The sequence below is a fragment of the Tenebrio molitor genome, chromosome 6, assembly GCF_963966145.1.
Source record: "Tenebrio molitor chromosome 6, icTenMoli1.1, whole genome shotgun sequence".
Lineage (NCBI taxonomy): Eukaryota > Metazoa > Arthropoda > Insecta > Coleoptera > Tenebrionidae > Tenebrio > Tenebrio molitor.
The window spans coordinates 3137599-3163584 of record NC_091051.1 but is presented as its reverse complement, the minus strand read 5'-3'; the positions used below and the strand labels follow the sequence as shown (position 1 = coordinate 3163584).

General features: G+C 43.5%; 7 protein-coding genes across 8 annotated transcripts; 2 read left to right on the top strand and 5 right to left on the bottom strand.

The window, feature by feature from the left end:
- Positions 1-1078: 1078 nt before the first annotated feature.
- Positions 1079-3065, bottom strand: LOC138133600 (maltase 2-like). Its single transcript, XM_069051539.1, has 4 exons — positions 2524-3065; positions 2350-2475; positions 1276-2303; positions 1079-1226 (listed from the first exon to the last, which is right to left on the bottom strand). The coding sequence occupies exons 1-4, from the start codon at positions 3025-3027 to the stop codon at positions 1163-1165; spliced, it is 1722 nt and encodes a 573-aa protein (XP_068907640.1). The 5' UTR covers positions 3028-3065; the 3' UTR covers positions 1079-1162.
- Positions 3066-3394: 329 nt separating this feature from the next.
- LOC138133599 (maltase 2-like) lies at positions 3395-9620 on the bottom strand. Of its 2 annotated transcripts, XM_069051537.1 has the most exons (6): positions 9464-9620; positions 8795-8829; positions 4795-5243; positions 4626-4751; positions 3552-4579; positions 3395-3504 (listed from the first exon to the last, which is right to left on the bottom strand). In XM_069051537.1, exons 2-6 carry the CDS (start codon positions 8820-8822, stop codon positions 3408-3410), a joined length of 1728 nt encoding a protein of 575 aa, XP_068907638.1. In that variant the 5' UTR covers positions 8823-8829; positions 9464-9620; the 3' UTR covers positions 3395-3407. The 2 variants fall into 2 exon arrangements, with proteins under 2 accessions (XP_068907638.1, XP_068907639.1); XM_069051538.1 differs by lacking the exon at positions 4626-4751.
- A 3997-nt stretch (positions 9621-13617) lies between these two features.
- On the bottom strand, positions 13618-16735 carry LOC138133597 (CLK4-associating serine/arginine rich protein). The gene is made up of 11 exons (XM_069051535.1): positions 16499-16735; positions 16343-16440; positions 15997-16292; positions 15674-15947; positions 15466-15626; positions 15220-15418; positions 14701-15033; positions 14597-14648; positions 14365-14434; positions 14201-14306; positions 13618-14153 (listed from the first exon to the last, which is right to left on the bottom strand). Exons 1-11 carry the CDS (start codon positions 16595-16597, stop codon positions 13772-13774), a joined length of 2070 nt encoding a protein of 689 aa, XP_068907636.1. The 5' UTR covers positions 16598-16735; the 3' UTR covers positions 13618-13771.
- A 389-nt stretch (positions 16736-17124) lies between these two features.
- Sas10 (UTP3 small subunit processome component Sas10) lies at positions 17125-18904 on the top strand. Its single transcript, XM_069051540.1, has 7 exons — positions 17125-17280; positions 17336-17453; positions 17505-17801; positions 17851-18101; positions 18155-18537; positions 18588-18724; positions 18776-18904. Exons 1-7 carry the CDS (start codon positions 17264-17266, stop codon positions 18866-18868), a joined length of 1296 nt encoding a protein of 431 aa, XP_068907641.1. The 5' UTR covers positions 17125-17263; the 3' UTR covers positions 18869-18904.
- Positions 18905-18987: 83 nt separating this feature from the next.
- On the bottom strand, positions 18988-20924 carry LOC138133602 (zinc finger protein 626-like). The gene is made up of 3 exons (XM_069051543.1): positions 20286-20924; positions 19440-20238; positions 18988-19349 (listed from the first exon to the last, which is right to left on the bottom strand). Exons 1-3 carry the CDS (start codon positions 20391-20393, stop codon positions 19003-19005), a joined length of 1254 nt encoding a protein of 417 aa, XP_068907644.1. The 5' UTR covers positions 20394-20924; the 3' UTR covers positions 18988-19002.
- A 142-nt stretch (positions 20925-21066) lies between these two features.
- LOC138133598 (V-type proton ATPase catalytic subunit A) lies at positions 21067-24441 on the bottom strand. Its single transcript, XM_069051536.1, has 6 exons — positions 24289-24441; positions 23743-23834; positions 23345-23685; positions 23154-23291; positions 22717-22868; positions 21067-22660 (listed from the first exon to the last, which is right to left on the bottom strand). Exons 2-6 carry the CDS (start codon positions 23816-23818, stop codon positions 21523-21525), a joined length of 1845 nt encoding a protein of 614 aa, XP_068907637.1. The 5' UTR covers positions 23819-23834; positions 24289-24441; the 3' UTR covers positions 21067-21522.
- Positions 24442-24739: 298 nt separating this feature from the next.
- On the top strand, positions 24740-25909 carry Vps2 (vacuolar protein sorting 2). The gene is made up of 3 exons (XM_069051545.1): positions 24740-25028; positions 25076-25386; positions 25433-25909. Exons 1-3 carry the CDS (start codon positions 24861-24863, stop codon positions 25638-25640), a joined length of 687 nt encoding a protein of 228 aa, XP_068907646.1. The 5' UTR covers positions 24740-24860; the 3' UTR covers positions 25641-25909.
- The last annotated feature ends 77 nt before the right edge of the window (positions 25910-25986 follow it).

Sequence of the window (25986 nt, the reverse complement as noted above, 5' to 3'; positions counted from 1 at the left end):
ACAATGTGACAGAGGATCTCCGTCCGGATTACCACCTCGGCAACTATTGGTCCGGTCGTCCTTACTCGCTCACCGACGGCGCGCTTTATTCTTATGGAATCACAGATGTCCTATAAAAATCCCAACAACACGGATTTGTTTCCTCACATATTCTTTCCACATTATAGAGCGCCGTGCAAGCTAATAAAAACCGTAGAAGTGCGTTATTATGTGCTTGTTATTCGCGCTCCCCCTGGAAGTCCCCCCATAAAACTTTTATCACCGCCGACAAAAACTCAATTACGGCGGCCGTATGAATGGCCGCGGTCAAAGGTCGGGTCAAACAAGATCGAAACGGGAGCAGAGTGGTCCAGGGAATGATTAAATCCGGAACGTGGCGCTGGTCACCCCGGGTCAAACTAGGGGCGGCAGGTTCTACTCTGGTGTCTTGTCAGTGAGAAATTCCATTGTCCGAGAGCATCTGTCGGGGGCTGGGGGGCGGCCATTTGCTAATGTAACTCGTCAATCTCGGCCTAACAGACCCGGACTATTCGGGGTCTTAGACGCAGGACCGCAAAGTAAACACTGCCTCATCCGCATTGTCCAGGATAGATTAGTGTGCTCTTCGACCGCATACTAATTTATAAAGGGATTTCGCACACTGAGGTCGCAGTTAAGGTCTTCAGACCCACTTAGGGACGGAGAGGAGTTGAGCACTAACCGCCGCACACGCCGGAACGGCCTTATTGACAATCCACACAATAAATTGCTCAATTTATTATTTAAAATCCCACAATTTCCATCCCTTCGATTCATTACCTTCACTGAATAAAATGGACGCCCCACGATAAACAAATCAACAAAAAAATCTAGTTACGAAACAGGCGAACAGACGAGAGTAATTTAAAAACCGAAAAAACCCGACCACGACAAAAATAACAAATGATTTTTTTTAACAAAGTCAGAAAAGAAAAATCGTGACGTAACATATCTTGTGACACTGCTTGATAACTGTGCTACCCATTGGTGAAAGTCCCGTCGAAATCGCTTCAGTACTTAAGGTTACACAGGTGCACAAACATACAAAGAAACATACAACTTTTTTCTAATTTGTCACTTTATTGAAAACTTCTCACATAATCTTACATCTCGACTATTACAAACACGTTTCCGCTGTCACTATCTACGAAGCTATGACCAAAGCTTCATGGGCGTCCAGTTTCAAACTAGCAGGATCCACTACTGACCTATAAAAATCCAGTAGAACCTTGCCAAAATTTTTCGTTTGCTGCTTACCCCGCCTCCCTGGAAGAGTCAACACTTGCAATCTTGACACTATTGTCTTCTGCGACATCTGCTGAAACATCTACGGTAACCTCAGCGTCTCCCACGTTGAACACCACCACCAGTGAAGCTTCTTCGTTACTCCTCTTGACCAGAAGTGTGTACTCGTCAACTGCTTTGACTTCCACATCGCCAGAAACCAAGATAGGGTCGGATCGGATTTTTGCAAGGGCTTGGTACACTTTGTAGTGACTGGATCCGTTCGACTCCTTCTCGTCCTGCAAGTTGGTCTCTAGGTATTTTTCGCTGACTGGCAGCCAAGGCTTGGCTCCGGTGTTGAATCCGGCGTTGACTGATTCGTCCCATTGGTACGGCGTCCGTTCGAAATCTCTGCTCACTTGGTCGAAAATCGCAGGATCTCGAGCACTGGGATCTTGTCCTTCTTCGTACGATACTTCTCCGTCTTCTTGTCCGATTTCTTCGCCGTTGTAAGTTACCGCGACTCCGGGGAGTAGCGCTTTCACCATGTTCAAACCGTCGATGTTTCCGGGACCGAGTCGTGTAGCCACTCTGTGATTGTCATGGTTTCCTAGTACCCAATTAGAAGTGTAGATCTCGGGAATACCATCCAACCATTTGTTGATAGATGATGCAATATCTTCAGCAGTGGAGTTGATGTTGATGTCGGTGATTAGATTGAAGTTGAAGGTAAAGTGAGCGCCGAGTCTGCTACCATCAGCAGTACCGTAATAGAGCATTATTTTGTCTGCATCTGTGTACGCTTCTGTCATCAGTACTCTAGTACTTCCACCGTTCTCTTTGGTGTAGTCGTCGACCACTTGTCTCCACTGGTAGATCATGTCGAAGGTGTCGTAGAGGTCTTTGGTGTAGATGTGATCGAGGTACTCGTAGTCGGTTGAGTTGTACCCGGTACTGTTCGAGAGAGGTTCGTCTTGCAGGTCTGGGTCTTCAAACAAGTAAGGTACTGCATCGATTCTGAACCCGTCGATTCCACGGTCGAGCCAGAATCTCAAAACATCCTAAAATCGTCTCGTTAGGTCAAGTAGTACCACTAGACTATCGTACCTTCATCGCTTCGACTACTTTAGGGTTGCGGTAGTTCAAATCGGGTTGAGCTGACGCGAACTGGTGCAAGTAGTACTGTTGTCTCTCTTCGTTCCAAGTCCAAGCGGAGTTTTTGAACATGCTGATCTACGCAAGTACTACAGTACGTACCAAAAGGTTTCACTCCCAACTTACCCAATTATTTGGGGGCAATCTTTCACCGTCGTCGCCAGTTTTTGCGTTTGCCCAAATATAGTAGTCCCGGTACTCTTCAACTCCATTGACTGAATCTATGAACCACTGGTGCTTGTCACTGGTGTGGTTAGGGACGAAATCTAGGATCACTTTGACTCCTCGAGCGTTCGCCTCTTCGACTAGTTTTTGCAGATCTTCGATAGTACCGTAATCGCTGTCTATATCGGTGTAGTTGCTGATGTCGTACCCTTGATCAACTTGTGGTGAGTCGAAGATTGGTGACAGCCACACAGCGTCGACTCCAGCGTCCGGAAACAAATCAATTTTGTCGATTATACCTTGAAGGTCGCCAATTCCATCGTTGGTACTGTCTTGGAAAGATCTGGGATAGATCTGGTAGAATGTGGCGTGTTTCCACCAATCTGGGTCCTCTTCTTTTGGGGTGGTACCGCAAGCGGCCAAAGAACAAACCGATAAAAGTGTCGCGAGTGTTTCTAGACGCATTTTGATGAGTACTGTTAGGATTTAATGTTCGCGGATGTTTATATAGTTGGCAATTACAGATAATAGGAAAATAATACTGAAACCTTGAGTGTTTAGTTTACGCCGCCACTCAGCTCAATTCGTTGAAAAATAGAATTTATCAGTGGTGCGATTATTTCTTTTTAATCTAGTTTATGCACTGCAATGAGTCAATGGTACTATTTTAATTAACGTTTTATCTACATGATGAAGATGGCAACTGTGCACGAGTATACTGGTCTACAAAGTTATTATCAGGACTATCAAGTGGTTAGAAATAATAATCCTTAATAACATCTCTCTCTTGGTGTTTCAATGACGAACATTTTGCGCAAATTACAAAAAGAAATACCAGAAATCGTTTATTCGGTACTGCATACAGGTACATGTACTTTCCAACAAGATAGTACTAGAGCTTCATGGGCTTGTAGTACCAAATTAGCCGGATCTATAGCAGATCTACAACAGAACTGTGATTCTCAGAAGACTTCTGAAGCTTTAGTTACCCTAAAGTTCTAGAAGAATCAGTACTGGTTAGTTTGACAGAATTTGGTACTTCTACATCTTCGGAAACATTGACCACACAGCCCTGGCTTCCTTTATTGAAAACCAGAACAATCGAGGACTCTCGATACTTCCTCTTGACCACTATAACATCCCTCCCAATCGCTCTAACTCTACAACCCCCAAAACTCAAAACTGGATCCTTTCTGATCTTCCTCAACTCTCTGTAGACTTTGTAGTGACTCAACCCTTCACTCTCTTTCTGCTTCTTCAAGTTATTTTCTTTGTACTTCCTACTGACAGGCAACCAAGTCTTCCCCCCATCATTAAACCCAGCATTGACAGTATCGTCCCACTGGAACGGCGTCCGTTCGAAATCCCTACAAAACTCCCAAAACATCCCGAAATGTTTCACTTTCAAGTCTTGATTCTCCTCGTAGGACACCTCCCCGTTCTCCTGCCCTATCTCCTCCCCGTAGTAGGTGATATCGATCCCCGGAAGGATCGCGATCAACATATTGAACCCGTCGACGTTTCCAGGACCACATCTGGTCGCCACTCTGTGGTTGTCGTGATTGCTCAGTACCCAATTGGAGGTGTAGATTTCGGGGATGTTGTCCAACCATTTATTGATCGAGTCGACGATGTCTTGGGCGCTGGCGGTACTGTTCGCATCACCCACTAGGAAAAAATTGAAGGTGAAGTGCGCTCCGAGCTTGGTACCATCTGGGGTGCCGAAGTAGAGCATGGTGTTGGCAACGGTGGTGTATGCTTCGGTCATGAGAATCCTAGCGGTGCCGCCGTGCTTGCGGGTGTAGTCGTCGAGTAAGGTCCTCCAGTGGTGCATCATCTGGTACGACTCGGGCTGGTCTTTGGAGTAGATGTGGTCGAGGTACTCGTAGTCGGTCGGTTTGTGGCCTGGAAGGTGTGACAGAGGCTCGTCTGGCAAGTCTTTGTGTTCGACCAAGTACGGTATTGCGTCTACTCTGAATCCGTCGACTCCATAGTCCAACCAAAACAGCAGTACTTTCTAGAAGTGAATCAATCAAGAGTAGAGACCCCAGTACTAGACTTACATCCATCTCTTCCACTACTTTGGGGTTGTGGAAGTTTAAGTCAGGTTGGGACGGATCGAACTGGTGGAAGTAGTACTGTTGGCGCTTGTCGTTCCAGGTCCAAGCACAGTGATTGAACACACTGATCTACGACACACTACACAAGAAGACAACTCGAGTTGTGACTTACCCAATTATTGGGAGGGAGTTTGTTCCCTTCTGCATCTATTCTAGGCTCCGCCCAGATGTAGAAGTCGCGGTACTGATCGACTCCATTGACCGAATCTTTGAACCACTGGTGTTGGTCGCTGGTGTGGTTGGGTACAAAATCTAGAAGGAGTTTGACTCCTTTTTCGTGCGCCTCATCTATTAATTGTTTCAAGTCGTCGATGGTACCGTAATCTGGATCTATATCCATGTAGTTGCTGATATCGTACCCTTGGTCCATTTTTGGCGACTGGAAAATGGGCGACAACCAAATCGCTTCGACTCCAGCGTCACAAAAGTGATCCAGTTTCTGGATTATTCCTTGCAAGTCTCCGATCCCGTCGTTGTTGCTATCTTTGAAAGATTTTACGTAGATGTGGTAGAAAGTGGTGTGTTTCCACCAATCCCAATCGGTTTTGACTAAACAATCGACTAAGAAAAAAAAAGTTAGAGGTAGAAACAATACTTTTATTTGGAGTGACTAAAGGAAAAAAAGCACAATAGGTTCGGTTCTTAGAGCTTGACAGGACCAACAATGTCCTCTTCAGTGTTGAACTAAATGGCGGTAATTCGATCTTCGGACAAACAGACGTCCCACATAATGGAGTCTTTATGAAAAAACGGTCGTTAAACAAAGAGTGCATGGAAGGGTGAAAGGACAAATTTGAGCGTCCTTGAACTTGACGGTTTTAATTTGTTTGTGGAGCGCCGCCTGCCAGATAATGTTGTCGATTGCAACACGTTTCGAGGTCACGGTTTGCAAACACCTTGATGATGATGATCATCGCCCGATTTGTGCCTAATTGAATTGTAAGTGCGATCGGCCAAGCGCACGTGTCATTTTTCGCGAGACTTCCAAAGCGATAATTAAAGATGCAACGGAATCGTCTCCGAAGCGTGCCACGAATTTAAATGAGGAGTTATTAATTCGGCGGAAATAAGAAAGGTAATTATTCTGGGGGTCCTAAGAAGCGCGTCGAAACATCCGCACCGACCTCATTAAAAAAGAAAATTTCCGATACTGATTTAAAATGTAGATTAAATTATTCAGTGCTAGGTATACATATTTATCAAACAACTGACAATTCACCAATACGAAACAAGCTGTTGGTCATGGAGTGGTGGTGTGAGAAATTCCATGCAAATTTAACTAATTTAGATCAGATCCGTCAGAGACGACATCGGGCAGCAGTATCCGAAATATTACACTGGATCCGCTCTGTTTCGGCCCAGAAGCCCGAATCACAGAGGAGGAAGAATTTTATACGTCTTGGTGAAATTCAAGTGAAGAACATTTCTGATGATGGAGAAGCGTCATGAGTCATGAATGTTGTTACGACTGGGTGAAAGCAGTAGGACAAAGAAACAGTAATAAAGATAAGAATGATGTTCGTTGGGAATGAAAAGAGTTGTTGGTGGTCGGTTGGCGTTTAAAAAAATTGATTTAAAAAGACTGAGATTGATTGAAGAAAAGGGGGTCTAAATAGGAGATATCATTTGGAGAAAATTTCTGATTGGAAAAATAAAATCAGTAGGAGAAACTTCTTTAGTGACTCTTGCTAGTGGTTGTGGACCTCAACCAGGTAACTAACAGAAATTTTCTGTTTTTCGGACCGTTAGGACTTCTTTGAAGACTCAAAATATAAGAATGTCTGAATCAAATATTGTCGAGAGAGAGAACAGAATCAGAAGGAAAGAAAGATTTTTTTCTGGCTGTATTTAGAGCTTAGTTTTCGAATGAAACAGTTTTGGGTTTTAGAGACTTAAAAGGGTTTATGATAAATTGAAGAAGAAACTGTCAAAATTATGAATACACTTTTTATTTTGATTGTACTTGTGTGTACAAATTTTTCTACTAGAGTGTACTTATGTCAAATCTAGTAACAAAATAAATTTGGGTCATGTTTTGATTTTAAACATTTTTAAAGGGAAATGCAGCAATTAGAACTCCATGTGATGTAAATCTCGATAAAAACTAAACTTGTATTGCACATGTAACTATTACAAAATAAATATTATGCGTTATTAACGTTAATATTCTCCTCTCTCTGATTCAACGTGACAACGCTGTAACCATTTTCATAGGTTGGTGTTGGTATACGGAAACGTCAATGCATAATTTGACATCATTTGTGTCACGGTATTTTGTTATAAATTGTTATTTCTCATTTTCACACACAATGAGAACAACGAAAACAAAAAGAGGTCTTGCAACGTAACTCTAATGCAGACAATTACAGCCACAACTCCGTTTCACTTGCTCAGCTGATCTCAACGTTGCCACACTTCCACAATCCAATTTACGCGTCGTGTAGAAAGCGAAATTATCATTTCCAACTGATTCCTGCAAAACGGTGCTGTGAAGGCGACTCAAAGTTTGCGAAAACTTTCGGTACAAGTGCAGGGAATTTCAAAAACAAATATTCGACAAAATGGCGTGTTCCATTTTTCACTCATTGGTGAATTCATTTTTACACGCCCGAAAGACGAAGAGAAAGAACAATCACCAATAATTGTTGTCGATTGTGCACCATACTCGATTAAATACGATTAAATTTGCGATTTATTTGTCAATATTAAATTAATAATTTGGAAAATCGTAAATACCAACGTGATCATATGAAAATAACTAGCGAACGAACCTAACCCAATAGTGATTGTTTATTGTTTCGTTTTTGACAGTCCAGGTGTTTTTTGAATTAATCATAGTTTTGCCAAGGTGAACGCTGAAGCAGAGAAATGTTTGTGCGTGTGACGATGTGTGACGATACAACAGGTACTGTTAGTAATATTAGGAATGTCGGTTTTGAAAAGTTTCAAAATTTCTGTTCGCTTTTGCGATGTGATCAGACCCCGAAGAAGTGTCCACCTCGGTGGGAATTAGCTTTTTGCTTCGTCCGCCTTTTTGTCGTCGGGCTGGTTGGGCGGTGTGATGCGGACCGGGGCTCCAAAGACGGGTTGTCAGGCGAGCAGGAAGGGGCAAGTTAGCCACGGGGCAGGGGACGGAAGGTCGGGTTTGGGGCTTACACGTATTCCACATCTGCGGTATGCATTATTCATGTCCGGCCTGGCCGCTGTCCTAAGTTCTCCAGCCCTCCACCGCATGTCCCTGTCTGGAGCGGCCGACAAGAAATCGAACCCCTGCTAAATGGCCACCGACGTGCACCCCGCTCCGTCCGCCAATCAGCGCGCCCCCATCTAAACCGATTAATTCGGCGATCGGGCAAAAACCGTCTTAGCACCGCGACGCCTTTTTCCGATCATCGCTAATTGCAACGGCACGCGTGATTCCCGGGCGCCGCCCCCGCAAACAATAAACCATATCGATAACAAATTCGTTGCGATCGGCTCCGACAGCGATATAATTGAATGGGCCGCGCCGGCACAAGCCGAATATTGTGCTGGGACGGAGGGACCGGAGCTATTTGTTTCTTTCGGATGCGGAATCGACGGTCCTGACGTGTGTGCTTAATAAATTTGTTTTATCCCCGGTCCGCCGGGACCCGGCCCAGAATTAAATTCTTTCGGGGGTGGTTTTTAATTGCGCGCCGGCCGCGGTAATGACGCCGCACGAGGCGGTGTCACATTCTGAGCGCGCGAGAGGCGCCGAAAGGAAGGTGTATGTTTGCGAATGGGGCTGTCAAGGAGGCCGTACGAGTCCCTGGGGGGCCCCGAGGTCCTGCTCTTGGCTCGCACTCCGAGACTAAAAACCCCATCCTTGCGTTTCTTGCTGGCCTTGCCCACCTGATCCCGCGCGTTCGGATAAATAATTTCCAAACTTCGCCCCGCAACTGCACCCCCTATGGATTATAAATAACGGCGGATTCCGTAATTACAAGAGGCGAATCCACCAACGCGCCGCAACAAACAAACTAATCTGTCGATGATTGCAAGAACTCTCATAAAAAATGTTATTATTGATAATCTGTCGATCGGGCAATCATCAATACAACACTCTAATCTTTTAATTTTTAAAAACTTACCACCACTACCATCCAAAATCGATGCCATCGCTACCCTAAAAATAATAACAATTTACCACCATGAATTAAAATTTGCATCATATTATCCAACTATTTAAGTATATCTGGCAACATTCATTTTTCTGTTACAGTTACACCAAAACTCTGTATTAATTTCATTTTTTGCATATCGTAATGAAAGTGGCACTTTTTTATACGCAAAATCGTAGTGGAAGTAGCACTTTTTTACACGAAAAATCGTAGTGAAAGTAGTACTTTTTTTGCATCATTTATTCCATCTCCTTGGAGATAATTGTCAAAGCATACCTATTTTTTTTTGTAATTTTTCATAAATTCTTTTAGACCAAATTTCTCAACTTCATCGATATGCAAAAAAATTGTGTTTACAACATGTTATGAAAGTCTCTTTTTTCACTCATTAGCTTGATTAACTCGGGCTACGCCCTCGTTAATCAATCTGCAAATTCGTGAAAAAAGTATGACTTTCATAACTAGTTGTACAAATAACTATATATTTATAATTTTTGTACATAGAAATTAATAAATTTCACACTTGTTAGTGTCAAACACTGACATACCGCTTTATGTCTATATTGTTAGACTGATAAGTGATAAGTGAGAAACAAATCAGGTCGTAAAAGGTTCCGAAAATGTCAAAACTGTATTTACCAAGTTCTTGTCGGTGCAACAATCACTAAAACGGTAACGATAATCGGTAATAAAATGGTGGAAAATGTCACAACAGTAGTAGAATTTTTTTAACGATTTGTCAATTTAAAGTACGAGCATTTAATATTGTGTAGCTTGCACACGATACACTTCCCCTTCTACTACCGTTATCAGACTTTTTAAAGTAATTTATACACATAAACAGTAATGAGAATGTAAGCGAAATGCTAATAGTATTGTAAGAAATTTAAACTGTCAGTTTTGACACTGTGTGAACAAAGCAAAGACACTAATTTGGGATCTAAGTGATTTTTGTACTTAGCTTTTCGTACCTACTAACCTTGAACAAAACTTTGACAAATACACTGTAAACTCTTTGTACTAACTACTAGTACCGCGAGATCGAAAAAAAAATAGTTCATCAGTTGGCAATTCGTTAAAATTTCAATTATCAAATGTCAGTCTAAAAAGTTAGGTTAGTGATTTTGGAACGTTGAAATCTTGATTTTCATAAAGGTGTGCATAATGTGTGACCTGTCGGTTGTAAAGAATCATGAGGAGCTTCAATCGTATTTACGAACTAGAGTAAAATTAATGTTCGCAAAGTCGGGACATCAATTGCAGTTATCAGTAATTACTGTTTTTGAACACGTTGTTTTTCAGTAATGGAAAAACAAAATAATCAAGGCAAGTTGTTGGTAAGTGCCTTGAAAATCCGGAATGACAGTTACTATTGTAATAAATGACATCTGATGACATTTGAACTAAATTTTTACGAGCTGCCAACTGAAATGTATTAATCATGATTTTTTTAATTTTCGATCGCACGGTAGTACTGTAGGTAACGTGAGTTCAAAAATATCTGTGGACTGGTGTTTATTTTGTTTCGGTTAACGTAGGACGTAGCTTCATCAAGTGTCAAATATTTCGAGAAACAGGGCGAAATAATGGAAATTGACGACAATTAACACGTACTTCAAAAATAGTTAAGGCATGGCAAATTGAGGTATGATCAATGTGAGGTTATGTATCTGAAGGAAATATCAAATCATATCAACAGAAAGGCGACTACGAGAGAGAGAGAGAGAGAGGGAGAGAGAGCCTGCTGACTACAAATTTTTAGAATGCTCGTTACATTGTCCAAATTGTCAATTTTGACATTTGTGTGAACAAAGCAAAGCTGCTGTTTTGAGATGTAATGATTTTTGCACTTTATCGCTTCATACTTACCTTGTAGGTACTAGGAAATATTTGATTGGACTGGACAAAAATACTGAACATTCTTTATTAACAGACTCAAAAACAAAAATAGACTTTGTGTTGTCACATCGTATACTCCTAAACTTCCAAAAACATCCTGATTCCCTTTCCAGAAAAAAGTTGTGGAATTTGTAAGTGTCGGTCAAGAAAGTGTCGCCATCTTGAGTGCTTAGAATTTTTGTGAGGAGGGCTCGCTGGGGGTGCCGTCGCCAGCGAAGTCGTAGTGGCACGTGGCGTCGCCGTAACTTCCTTCATCTGGTTCTGAAGGGTCGGGGAAATAATCACAATAGAGCGTGGCGTCGTGGTGAGAGTTGTCCACTCTGTAGCTTCGGTTGTGGGGGCACCGTTCACGCAAAACTCCAACAGCACGAAGATTAACAAGCGTGACGTAGTGACCGATTTGTACCAAGCGCAAAAAGATTATTTGAAGAGAGACAGATTAGTGTCATCTGATGGGATTATCGTGTCCACCAAACGCGATTGATGGACTCCCAAAAGAGGCACGACATTAGTACAAAACTTGTCTTTTTGTTCGACAAACAACGATTTGAAGGTGTGCAGAGTTGCGCGAACAGATTCCAACACTCAATACTTACAGGAAAATAAACAAACGTCGAGAAAGAAACGAAGCGAACTTTTCATGATTCTATTCCAACTTTGCAATTTTTACTAACGCCACTGTTCGAGCGAAAATTTAAAAGTAACTATTAATAAATAGTGAATCCCAACTGTGTCCGCATCGCGTGCCAATTTTCGCTACTATTTAAAAAATGTTTTTGTAATTTGCCTCCATTTTGATTCTCTAATAGACATATTAACGAACGCGACGTTATCATCGGGGATGTCCTTATAGCCATTATTTCACGGAATATTTTACGAAAATTTTTAGGTTGGCAAAGCTTGATGCGTCATGCGTGTCAGTTTAAATTACAAAATGTGCAAAGAATTTATTTATCAGGATTTACCTAACAGGCAACAAATTCGCGACCGTATTTTATGGATTATCTTCCATATTCGTGTTTTGTGACAGAATTTGGATAAAACAAAAGGCGACTTTGAAGACTTGATCAAATTTTCACTTTTAAAATTAAGACGTTACCAACCGCCACAAAAATCCCTAAATCGAGGAAAGTAAACATTTTTGTTTAAAAACGGCAAATTACAAAAAATTGTATAAAAAACTCGTTTCATAAGACCTTGAAGCACTCATTCTTTAAAAAAACTCGTGGCTACGCCACTCGTTTTTTAATCTTGAATTCGTGCTTCAAGACTGGTCCTATGAAACTTTCTCTTTTAATATACCTACTATTAACGTGCTTAATTAATCACACCAAGACAATTTGACACACCTTATCTTTCCGTTTTGACACTCAAAACTCGCTTAATCCCCAATGAGGAGGTGCTGGAATCCGAAATTTTTAAGAGCAAGGCCGAAGAGAAGAGGAGTTCTGATTTTGAAATAAGTCCGCTTAAGAGAATAAGTAAGAAATGAAACAAACAAGTTTTGCTGCAAGTTACTTTATTGTTCCAAGTGGAATCCGAAGATTTCAAGCATCATTCTGATCGCCTTTCCGGAGAAAATGTCGACGTAGATCTCGACAGATCCGGTGCCGTCTTGGTTGAAGATGTCGATGGCGTTGGTGGCTCCGTGGTATCTACCAAAGTTGAAGAGGTTGGCCCGAGTCACTGTGGTCTCCGGAAAATAGTAAACGTCGCTGAGAAAATCTGTCCTTCGTCGTTGTGTAGAATTTTCGTCATGATGACGGTGTCGTTGTAGTTTCCGTCGATGTAGCAGATTCCGTCGCCGTAATTCCCCTCGTCGACGTCCGAAGGTTGTGGAAATTTGTCGCAATATATGTTTAAGTACTGGCGTGTGGTGGTGGTGACGGTTGTGGTGTCATCACCCATCACCAGCAGCCCCAGCGCCAAGAAAACGAAAATTCGTAGCATCACTCTTGGATTCCGTCGCACACTGACGCTCCAAGTCCAAGATTCGGCAGATAATTGTGATTAGAGGTGGATTATGTGTGGAACAATCGCATCGATCACTTTTTGTGTTTTTGTTGTGGGGAATTTACGTGTCCTGTATCGTTTATTATTCCGCGCGGCAGTTGCACGTTACGTTGGTCTATTTCTATTTGCATCCGGAGATATATCCGGGAAATATATCAAATAATAAAGTCGACTGTAAACGTAGCATACCTGTGGTATGGTTGTCCTGTTTGATCCTGAGTCCTGCGGCGTATTCGAGGCCGGAGGCAGGTGGGGAGTTCTGGAAGAATGTAATTTTGCCAGGACGAGTCCCCGAGGGCTTGCGGTCTTCCCTTTTTGCAAACAGTCCGGTCTCGACCACGACATGCTTAGACTGTGAACGAGCGATCCGTTCGCTCAAAGGAGTTTCACTTAATAAGGGAAAAATAAAATGCTCCTGCAGGTTTTATCGCCGCTTTTATGTTTATCGACTGGTGGTCAGGTACGCCGCCCTCGAATAAAACAGACGCCCGATCCGACTCTTCTTAAACAATTAAAATTCATTCGTCGCCACAAGAAAATTGAAAAAAAAGTACAATCGTCTGGATTAGGTAATGCAAAAAACATTAACACTAACATAAACATTACGATCGCAATTTTTTTATGGAAATTATCGTCGCTGATTATATAAATCACGTCTGAACTTGATTCGTCGCTTGGTTTCTCGACGAACGTCCAACAATCGCGACACACTCGATGTGGCTGTAATTTTCAACGTCAGGTCGCAGCTTAATTTGACCGATTACAATTTCAGACAAATAAATCGTCGGTTGTCTTAATCGTCAAGAAAAGCGCTGCAAGCTCCGCGCCTTTTGTTTGTGCAACAAAATGGTGGTGGTAGTTATCGAAATAAAAGCCAAAGAAACTGCCTCAACCTTTATTATCTCACGTAACCCTAATAGTGCGGAACACAAGTTTCGCCGCTCGCCCTACCAAATCGAAACAAAAAAAAATGTTTCTCCTGTGTCGGCGCTACTGAACGGCTTTATTACAAACAATGAATCATAATAATTCAAATCAGTAGTCCACTAAAGACCTGCTAGTGCGTTCTTCTCTTCTCTCTCTGTCGCGATCGTAGCTGTCTCTTTTGTAATCCCTATCCCGTTCGTAATCGTCCCTCCTTCTCTCCCTCCTCTCCCTGTACACTGTCCTTTTTTCGGTGCACCTTCTCGGCGACCTTGAGGAGCGCCTCTCTCGGCTGTGCTCCCGCTTCTCCCTGCTGCTGTCCCTCCTGTCGAATCTCCTGGACTCTCTGTGCTCGTCCCTCCGGCTCGCGTGGGGACTGGGACTCTTCGGCTTGCTCTCGACCGTCGGGGGCGGGCTCTTGCTCTTGCTGGAATCCGAATCCGAACTGCTCGAGCTCTTGTTGCTGTCGTACGCGTGCCTCTTCTCTCTTTGTCTGAAATCAACACCGTCACGTTTGACTTTTTTCGAGACCGACCCTACCTCCTGCGCAGTTTTATTGCCATCTCCCGTAACTCGTCTTCTCTGTGTTGCTGCTCTTGTTTCTCGCGCTCCGTCTTCAACTGTTCCGCGATTTTATCCGCTTTAACTGCAAACGGACAAATGCGATTAACACAAAACGCAAAAACAATCGATTGGATCGTTACATTGCTTATTCAACAAGGCCTGCCGCTTCCTCTTAAGGCGCTCTTGAATGCTCAAATTCTGACCGGTTTTCTGGAAACATCGCAACACGATTAATTAAAACTCCACAAAAACCCCAACAAAATATCTCCACATCACGCAAAAATTTTGTCAAGGAACCAAAAAAAATTGGAAAGTAATGGGAACGGAAAAATAGCTATAGGATAAAACAATGATTAAGTGATTCTTACTGACTTTGGTCACGGAGCCAGAATTACCATAGCCAGACCATTTTTCACTGTTGACCCTGCAACACCACAATGAGCGACTCAAACAAACGACATGGGGGTACTACTGACGGGCTATTGGCCACTTTCATCTCGACATCCTTCACACTGGAGTCGCTCAAATCCGACGAGCTCTGGTCGCTCTTTTTCCGTCCGTAATACCTCGGAATTACTTTGGGGGGAGATTCTTTCTTGGGGGCCGGACTCTTCGACTTGCTCTTGCCGGGAGGACTAGGTGTGGGGGACGGCGGTGTCCTCTTGCGGAATTTCGGTGATGACGAGCGTGACTTATTCCTCGACGACGACGAAGAACTCGACGATGATGACAGCGTGGACGAACTGCTCGAACGTTTGCGTCTGTAGCTGCGACCTCGACCTTTCGACCGCGAGCGCGATTTCTTGTACCTGTCCGGAAAAACCGATCAAAATTTGTCCGTCGAATTCTGATGACAGTTGCGGACGATTTCGCGGCCTCCAGGTGGCGCTGCTGTTGACAGCTTCAAATCAAACCTACTAGATCCAAGTTACTGTCAATTCTCGCCGCGATTTCGCTGTTCAACTAGACCCCCATAACCTCAATCTCCAGATTACCTGTCTCTGGACCAACTCCTCCGCTTCGTCCGGGAGTCCCTACTTCTCGACCTCCTCCTCTTGTAGCCCCTCTCCCTGCTGTAACTCCTTTTGCTGATGTAGACCATCCGCTCTGAACTAGAATTCCTCCTGCGGTTGCGACCTTGTCTCGACTTATCCACGTGATTGGGTTTGCTCGTCGAGGGACTCTCCTCCTCATCTACGACAAGACATGAGCAACCTAGACCTCCATTTTAACACAACTACCTCCAAAAGACGTGATGTAGGTGATCTTGCCGGTGTTTTCCGGCGACGGCGACTTGGAAAGCGATTTGCTTTTGCGAAATGAAGGATAAGTGGGGGAAATTCTTGCGGCGTAGCTTGGGGGACTGATGACTCTATTTGCTAATCGCTTCTCTCGGTGTGCCCTGAAAAACCGAAATAGAGACGCGTTTTTGTCGATGGATCGTCTCACCGGCGCTCCCTTCTCGATTTTCGCCCCGAAAACAGCGCTTTCTCGTGCTCCTCCTCTTTGGCAAGCCTAAAACTCTCTGCCTCTTCCAGATCGTTGGTCAAAAATGAATAAAAATCGTTCGAGCTCATGCCGAAGTTTCTGCCGTGCCGGTTCATCTCGTGCGCTTGTACCGAATCCATTTTTGACACGTTTATCGACAAATCTACGTCCAAGTCGCTGTCAGAGTTTCCATCTGACTCGTCCTCGTTTTGCAAGTCTGGACCCAAAGTCGGCGCTAAAAAAATCTTTTCATCACAAGTTCCCTTCCAAACACTCAAATTTACCAGTGTTGTCTTCGTAGTTGAAACCGATACTGGCGCCCCCTGTCCGCTGCTCCTTCTTTGACTTGGACTCGGTGTACCCAAACTGCTCTTCTAAATGCAATTGTTTCAGAAACTTCTCTTCATTGATTGCAAGAAACGAGTTTTGCGCGATGATCCTGTATCTTTCGTAGTTGATTTGGCGCTCTTCGAACGTCAATTCTTCCTCTTCTTCTTTCTTGACTTGTGGGATGTAGTCGAGGTGCGCTCTCACGTCAAAACGGTCGATCAGATTGTCCGCCTGGCCTTGCCACGGCATCCTACACTCATTTGTGACTGATTTTACTTATCTTAAGACTGCACGACTTACATGGCGGATGCGCTGTCCGCGGCCGCCGCTATGGAAGGATCTAGGTGAATCTTGCATTGTCGACCGTGAATTTGCAAAAACTGGGTCGGATCAGCTTTCTGGAAAGATAAGACGCGAGTGAAACTCGAATTTTTTGGGGGGAAAAAAGAATCGTACGATTTTTTCGTAGAAGTCTCTCCGGCGCTCGGCTCTCCGACGGTAGTCCACCAACATACCGCGGATCTTCCGTTCCTGTCTTCTCGCTTCATGCCACATGGTTTTATGGCGGAAACATTAAAATTAGTCAGAAAACAACCAACCGTTCACTAGCGGTTTATTAAAAAAAACGAAAAATTACATTCACTGATCACCCATCTGTCAACGCGCGTCCACCAACTAACCATAGATTATAAATACACGGATCAACACGGATTACTAAATATATCTATGATTACTAATATAGCCCACTCTATGTATAAAAAGGAAAACCAGCCACAGAGCCATCTATTTGTTGTGAGACAAAACATTTAGCCAAGCAACCTATTACCTATTACCAATTTTAAATTCAAAATTTTAATTATCAATAACAATAATTAATCATTAACAATGTGTTACTTTATGTTGTATTGCTTTTATACAACTTTATAACACGTTATTAATGACTAGTTGTTAGTGATATTAATTAATTCATGTCGAATATTAAAGAAAACATTCTCTAATATGTAACTGTGTTAAAAAAATGTATTATGATAAAAATATTTACTCAAAACAACACTGATCAACTTAAGAGTAAGACAGCTACAGATCACACTGGAAAGAAGAAAAAAAATTAAATTTGCCGCCGCGTCATTCATCAATAAATGCGAAATGTATACATAACCTTAAATTTTCTTGTGTAACGTGTTTTTAGATTAATCCAATATTTAGCAAGAAAAAGTAATCATGTCGTCACATTTAAAGTCTGTATTTGTTGTTTTTTTGGTCTTTCATGAAGTAATTTGTTTTTGTGGTCAGGTTTAACGACGACAATAGCGATTATGACCCTAGTGATTCAGATGAAGATTATACAGAAAATGAGAAGATTCTGCTTAAAAAAGTTAGAAATAGACATTCAAAAGACTCAGACAGTGAAGTAGGTGGCGTTAAAGGTTGTTATAATTCATGAATGTTGGTATTTTTGAAGGGTGAAGTGTTCGGGGTGGATTCAGGAACTGATGATGATAATGAAGATCAAAGTGATATAGCTTTGAGTGATGTAGAAGGACAAGAAGATAAAGATGAATTGCCTGATGTCAGGGCTTGGGGCAAGGATAAGAGGAAATTCTATTCAACAGATTATGTTGATCCTGATTATGGAGGTTTCCAAGGCAAAGATGCCCACTTGGCAGAACTGGAAGAAGAAGAAGCAAGAAATTTGCAGCAACAGTTGGCTCAACATCTAGATGATGATGATTTTTGTTTAGATGTATCAACAAATAAGGTAATGTGGTAGAATAAATGTGAAATAAATATTTATGAAAATGATACAGGAGATGGAAGAAGATGAAAAAATTCCAGAAGAAGTCATCAAAAGTGATATTTCCAAGTTATCTAAAAGGGAGAAGCTTCAAATCTTGCAGAAGGAATCTCCTGAGTTTTTTGGTCTTGTTGAGGATTTCCAAGCTAAAATGACAACAGTGAAAGATTTTTTGAGTCCAATTTTGCAAAAATACAAGAAAGGAAAAATCCCAAACTGTTCAGCAATAGAATTTGTGACTGTCCATCAGGAATTGATCTTGAAGTAATTTTGTTTATTTAAGTATTTTGAAGATTGTTAAATGATCAAAATTTCAGTTATTGTGTCAACATTTGCATGTACCTCCTCTTGAAAGCATCAAGGGTGAATGTGCAAAATCATCCTGTTATAAAAAGGTTGTACCAGTACAGAGAACTCTTGTCACAACTGGCACCTGTCTATGAAGAAATAATGAAGCCTCAAATTGAGTTGCTCCTCATAGAAGAAGAAAAAGAAGAAATTCAGAAGAAAACATTGAATGTTTTGAGTCAATTGATGGAGAAAACAGGAAAGAAAGGACAGAAGAAGAAAGCTGAGACAGTTGAAGGTGAAGCTCCAAGTAAAAAAGTCAAGTTCAATGAGGAAGTTATGGAGAAGACAATATCTGACAATGAAGAGCAAGAAGAAGAAGAAAATGAAGAGCAGGAAAATAACGAGACTGGTTAGTTGGAGATTTTGTGATTGAGCTGTTGGTAAGAGTTTTATTTGCAGAGGTTGGCAAGAGGGCTATTACTTATAAAATGGCCAAAAATAAGGGCCTGACGCCTCACAGAAAGAAGGAACAAAGAAATCCAAGAGTGAAGCACAGAAACAAGTTCAGAAAAGCGAAAATTCGCAGGAAAGGCGCTGTACGTGAATGTTTTATGTTTGGTTTTTGCGTAGTAATGTTGCTGTTTCAGGTACGCGAACCTCGAACTGAAATGAAGAGATACCGCGGGGAAATTTCGGGAATTAACGCCCACGTCTCTAAGAGTATAAAACTGAAAAGCTGAAGATGTAAATAATGAGAATAAAATAATGTAAATTAAGTAAGCGTATCATTTGGTGGAGCGCCACCTGGCGGTGTTTACACACATTTCGCATTAGTACATGGTGTCAAAAAAACACGGTGTAAATTGGATAATATTTAATGAAGTCGTTGATGCGTCTTGAGAGCCCACTCCGACGCAAACCCCTTCCCGCACTCCTTACACTCGCAAATCTTTGGTTCCTCGATGTTGTGTTTCGATTTTTTGTGCCCCTTCAAGGACACATTCTGTCTGAACCCCTCCCCGCAAACCTCGCATCTGTAGGGCGTCTCGTTCGTGTGCTGCCTCCTGTGCGTCCTCAACGCGAACTTGCTCGAAAACCCCTTGTTGCAAAACTCGCAAACGTGAGGTCGCAACTTCATGTGCGTCATCTTCATGTGGATGTTGAGACGGTTCGTCGAGAAGAATTTCTTGCCGCAAGTGTCGCACATATGCGTCGGCTCGCCTGCAAAAAACAACCGAATTATTCGCCAACATTGTATTTTTTTTGCTTATTGTTTTGTAAATAAATTATTAACATGGGCCGCTTACGCACCGTGCGCGCTCTTCTGGTGGAAATCCCGCGACACCTTCTTTTTGAACACTTTGCCGCACTCCTCGCACGGAAACGTCGATTTGTTGTGCGAGTAGCGCAAGTGCATCCGCAGACACGACTTGTTCTTGAGGGTGGCGCCGCAAAACTCGCACATCTGGGGGCTGTCGTTGTGGTCCTCGATGTGCTGCCGCAAGCTGCCCACCGCGAGCTCTTTGTGGCAGATGGGGCACGGTTTGCGCTTGTGGTTGGCCTTGTGGGCCGCGCATGTGCTCCTGGTGTTGAAAGTTTTTGAACAAATGTCGCAAGTGAAGGTTTTGGGTTTGGGGATCAACTCCGCGATGAGCGACCTTTGGTGGACCATCTCCAAGTGTTTGTAATACAAAGATTTGTATCTGAAGCTTGAACCGCATTTTCTGCACTCATGGGGAGCTGGGTCTGGGTGGTTGGTCAAATGTTTTTTGTACAAATGAATATTTGAAAAAGACTTATTACACAAATCACAGTTTTGCTCAGAGTTGAAGTGTTGTTCCATGTGGGTTTTTATTGCAGTGGTGGTTACACCACAGATTATGCAACAATTGTTACACAACTCTATTGCTTCTCTGCTGCAATCCTCCTTACTCTCCTCTTTAATCACAATTTCATCCAGTTCTATTGTGTAGATTTCTTGCTTTATAGGACGCTGCGCCAGCAAACTCTCATTACTCTTGATCATGTTTTGCTGTATTCTGTACGCTAGCTTCAGATTCAGCTGACATTTCAGACAAATCACAGTGGACACTCCATCACTGGAGCTGGCCTAAAATCATGAATTACAAACTTTGTTTGACGAATTTTCCGATTTACTTTGATCGACGTCAAAGCCTCCAACATTTTCGCAGTCTTATCCTCCAGCAGGGACGAGTAGCTTGGCGTTTGGACCAAACATAACCTACACACTTTTTTACTGTACATTTTTTCCCAACTCTACACACAATAAATTTTTCGCCTAAAAATGAGTAGTTTCCGTTCTATTAATCCCATCTATGCCTCCCCTTTTTGTGAAAAACTTCTCTAAACACGTTTGTAAACAAACATAACCTCAAACTCATTGTTGACATTTGGATGTTGCTTCAAATTGTGGCGCGTGACACGATGATTTAAATACAAATTAATGGGATAAACTACGATTGTGGGGCCATGTCTGGGAGGAAAAATAGAAGAAAAGCACATGAATTAATATGTGCACGAGAAGACAACAGCAGTCCTGATAATAGTAGTGGTGCTCCGGGTCCCGCAGACCGTGAAAAACTCGAGAAACTTGTGGAAATGATGGAGAAAATTATGATGGAAACGGGGGAAATTCGACGGGAAAATGCGATGTTGAAGAGGGAAGTTGAGGAGGTAAAGAAATCGTTCAGGCAAGAGGAACAGGAGTGGCAGAGGGAGCGACAAAATTTTTGCAAGAGAATTGAGGCTCTAGAGGACAGGTTGGTGGAGTTCTTGGAAAAAAACGCCCAGAATGAGGTCAAAGGGCGTTTGGAAGAGGGGTTGAAATGCGGTACCGAACCAGGCGGGAGTAACGCAGGTGGTACCAATGTTTTCTACGTCAGGAATTTGTTTTGGGGGTGGTAATTAAAGTGATGAATGAAACAACAATGCATTTATTCTGTTTACAATAAAACAATTTATTGTGCTATTGCCTAAATAGCTAAATCACTTATTATGTAGGTATCATATACATGTAGATAACTGTACAATTAGCCGTTTGATTAAAATGATAAAATATACAACATTGAAAAACGTAAATATGCGAAAATTAACGAAAAATAAAATAAACGGTAAACAAGAAATTCCCGAATAATACTGGAGAAGCTGATAAACGCACGTTAATGGAAATAATGAAAAATAAAACTCCCTTGGTACATTTGGAATGAAGGGACGAAATTTAGCAATTTACCCTCACCTCTAATCTATAGGATCATTATGCCTCCCTATAGGACTACCTTCATATTTATAAACACAGTAATGTACATTAATATCGAAAGACGGCAACTTGTACCACGAAGAGTGAGGTTAAATACGGCCCTACTTTACACCTAACTTAGTCCTCCAAATTCCTGAAGGCTTGCTGAATGTCTTCGTACAGTTGGTCGAAGTCCGCTTTGATTTTGGCTTCTCCGTCCTTGACGGGATCTTTGAATTTCATACTGCTCAACTGATACAAAATATTGCTCATGGAATCCCTGATGACGGTCCACGTGATCTTGTTCTCGGATTGCGCCGTGCTCTCGACGGCGTGTCTCGCCATATCGTAGAGCCCGATCATGTTCTTCAGCATACCTACCGTCTTGTAGAACGGACAGAACCTGTCGTACGAGGAGTACGAGTTCTGCTGCAAAAAGTCCTCCTTCAGGAGCTTGGCGATCTCGAGCGTGATCTTGTCGGTCTCGGCGAGCGACGCTTTACCGACCAGCTGCACGATCTCGGACAAGTCCTCTTCTTCTTGGAGGATCTCCTTGACTTTGGTACGCAACGCGACGAACTCTGGGAAGTTCTTGTCGTAGAAGTCGTCCAGCGCGCGCGTGTACTTCGAGTACGAGATCAGCCAGTTGATGGAGGGGAAGTGCTTGCGCTGGGCCAGCTTCTTGTCCAACCCCCAGAACACCTGCACGATACCCAGAGTGGCGGAGGTGACGGGATCGGAGAAGTCGCCACCGGGGGGCGAGACGGCGCCCACGATGGACACCGACCCCTCTCTGTCGGGGTTGCCCAGGCACTTGACCCTGCCGGCGCGCTCGTAGAACGAGGCCAACCTGGCCCCCAAGTAGGCTGGGTAGCCCGAATCGGCCGGCATCTCCGCCAGACGCCCAGAGATTTCTCTCAAGGCCTCGGCCCAACGGGACGTGGAGTCGGCCATCATCGACACGTTGTAACCCATGTCGCGGAAGTACTCGGACAGGGTGATGCCGGTGTAGATGGAGGCCTCTCGGGCCGCCACAGGCATGTTGGAGGTGTTCGCCACCAGAGCTGTACGTTTCATGATGGACTCGGTCTGGCCCTCGATCTCGACCGTCAACTCGGGGAAGTCCCGAAGCACCTCAGACATTTCGTTGCCTCTCTCTCCGCAACCGACGTAGACGATCACGTCGGAGTTGGAGTATTTGGAGAGAGACTGCGAGATGACGGTCTTGCCGCAACCGAAGGCTCCGGGGATGGCCGTGGTACCACCTTGGACGCATCTGCCACGAAAAATCAAACAACAAATCGTACCTCGACTCTTCTCGATGCGACTTACGGGAAGAGGGAGTCAAGGACGCGTTGCCCGGTCAACAGGGGGTGGTTCGCGGGGAGTTTTTCGCTGACAGGTCTGGGCTGACGCACGGGCCACACTTGCAACATGGTGTATTTGGTCCTTTCACCGTCGAATTCCGTCTCCAAGACGACTTCCTGCAGTGATACATCTCAAATGATTTACGAAAATCGCGTAAACATGGTAAACAAGAACACCGGAGCTCGGAAATGTCATCTTTGACACTTCTAGTATTTTCTGATTTACATGGTTGGCAGTACTGATCTAAATTTGACCGCCGCAGCTGGAACCAACCAATTTTTGTAGGTTTTAGAGTTACTGCAGTCACATTTATATGTTTTAACCCTTTCAAAGTGCCAGCGGCACATTGCTCTCATTTGACACTTTTGACATTTGACAGCTTTGATCTACCCTTTACTTACGTCGACTGTGTAATTTCCTGGATCGGCGACGTACGTGACGGTTCCTTTGGCTTTGGGTGGCAAAAGCATCTTGTGCTTGACCAGAGTGTTCTCATGGACTATACCATAGATGTCGCCTCCAGTCAAATGGCTGCCCAACTGTGCAAAACACCCTTGTACAAACTGGTCCCACCCGTTGAATCAATCCTTACCTTGATGTTGATTGGGGCGAAATCCCACTTGACCGACCGCGAAAGCGCCGGCACGTTCACACCCTTGGGGATGTAAATACTTTGCGTCATTTCGTTGATGTCCTTCAAGGGTCTCTGGATACCGTCGAAAATGGAGCCCATAATACCTGGCCCCAACTCGACGGACAGCGGTTTGCCAGTTCGCAGCACCGGATCTCCGACTGTGACGCCGGAAGTCTCTTCGTACACCTGGATGGTGGCCATCTCGCCCTCCAGCCGAATAATTTCTCCGACCAACTCGGAGTAGCCGACGCGCACCAGCTCGTACATAGCTGAGCCGCTCATTTTTTCAGCGGTGACGACTTAAAATTGAGGAAATGAGCAAATGGGGAATCTACCCCGAAATGGGGGTAACTCACCGGGACCGGAGACGGCGTGCACGTATCCAAACTTGGATTCGCGCTCCTCGTCGCCCATTTTTGGGAAACTCGTCATTTTGAAGGATTTTTAACTGGAAAAATGGAAAAATTTGGTTAATGGTCGCGATATCGGAATCACGTGAAAACATTACTAGTTGGGTGCACTATGTATATGGAGCGCTGAGAATAGAGCGCACGAGTGTCACGTGAATGACGCGTACGATCGAGACCCGCAAGTCAGAGATGGTGGACGGGGTTACGTCGGTAGAGGATACGCCTTCAAATTTTGGCCAATTCTGGGGATGAAGGGGGCCCAATTTTTGAAATATTGTCGAATTGTTTCGAAAAATATGGCGAAGAAAGAAGAACAACGCTGGACGGCAATGCAGAATGAGTAGGGACAACTGGGTCGTCGTGGATTTTTCCCAGATCGATAGTTCGGTTAATTCGTGCGATTAATGTAGTGTAAATGTTAGATCGTTTTACGAATGTGTTAACCGATGCATATGTGATCAAATTTAATTAATAAATTGGCAAAACACTTACGTGCTTCCTCTGAAACCTCACCAACCCAACTCACAAGACTATCAAGCTTGTGCAAATGTCACAAGACGGTCAGCTGACTGACAGCTCCTTGACAGGTCAAAAACTCGCTCTGATTAAAAGTTATTTCCAAAATATTACACGAATTCTTAATTTAGAAACAAATTAAAGTTTTCAAATATTTTCGATAAATTAATACTCTACACATTCAGTCTACGTTGGTCGAATTAGAAACTAAAGTTATGACTTTGACCACGATCTTATCTTTGCGTAATTGCAGTACGCAATCACTCTTTCATCTTTTTTTATGCTACCCAATTAACAACATCGACGTTTTTCATTTTAAAAACCTACAATTTTTTCAAAACTTTTCAATGATTTATTTGCAAGAGCCTACATTGTCGTTGAATAACTGATTTTTCACGTGATTACGTCCTCCCAACAGCGTCTACTTTGTTATGACATTTGTCATTCTTGTCAAAAAGCACAAATGAGTCATTGTCGAATTTAGTAAATAACAGCGATTAAATCCGGAACGGAAATCCTGCTCGCGGCGTGAATCAACCCCCGACAAAATGGAGTGGCTGTTTGGTAAGCGTTTAACCCCCGAAGAGTTGCTCCGCAAGAACCAGCGGGCCCTCAACAAAGCGATGCGTGATTTAGACCGAGAAAAAATGAAGATGGAACAGCAGGAGAAAAAAGTGATCAACGACATCAAAAAACTGGCAAAAGAAGGTCAAATGGTGAGTCTTTTGTTCCGCATTTGCAGTTTGTAAGTGTCGCTATTCAGGACGCTGTCAAAATAATGGCCCGCGACCTGGTGCGGACTCGGCGTTACGTGAAGAAATTCATGCTGATGAAGGCGAACATCCAAGCCGTCTCGTTGAAAATCCAGACGCTCAGGTCGCAGAACGCGATGGCGCAAGCCATGAAGGGGGTGACTAAAGCCATGCAGAGCATGAACCGGCAGCTGAACCTGCCACAGATCCAGAGGATCCTGCAGGAATTTGAGAAACAGTCAGAAATCATGGACATGAAAGAGGAGGTGATGAACGATGCGATCGATGACGCGATGGAGGACGACGCCGACGAAGAGGAGAGGTGAGTAGCGAACAGTTTTGAGTCACGTTTGAAACGCGATTTGCAGTGACGCCGTCGTCAACCAAGTCCTGGATGAATTGGGCTTGCAGCTGAACGATCAACTGTCGGGATTGCCCCAAACCGGAGGGACGCTGCCAGCCCAAGGTCAGAAACAACCGGCGGCGGCGGCGGCTGCCGCAGCGGGTGGTAACGGGGGGCTGTCGGACGCCGACGCAGACCTGCAAGCTCGGTTGGACAACCTGCGCAGGGAATAATGCCCCGGGTGTACATTTTTTAAAGTTTATTTAATCCCAGTCTCAAGGATCTGGGTGGACACGGGGCAGTTAGGCGCGCATGCGAACAACTTCACTTCTGACGAGGTTCGCCTTGTACTCCACTTGTAAGTTTTTATATACAATATATTTTTTGTTGTAACTTTACGAATAATAATAACAATAATACGCGTCCGTTAATAACTATAAATGAGCTTTTAAAGGATGTTAGCGTGCTTACTTAAAAATAAAGTTGTATATTTTTTGACACATTTAGTGGAAGCGTTAACTGTTCGGTCAATAAAAGATTTAGGTGTGGGTGTGCGATAATACCCGAAATGGGCAGTGC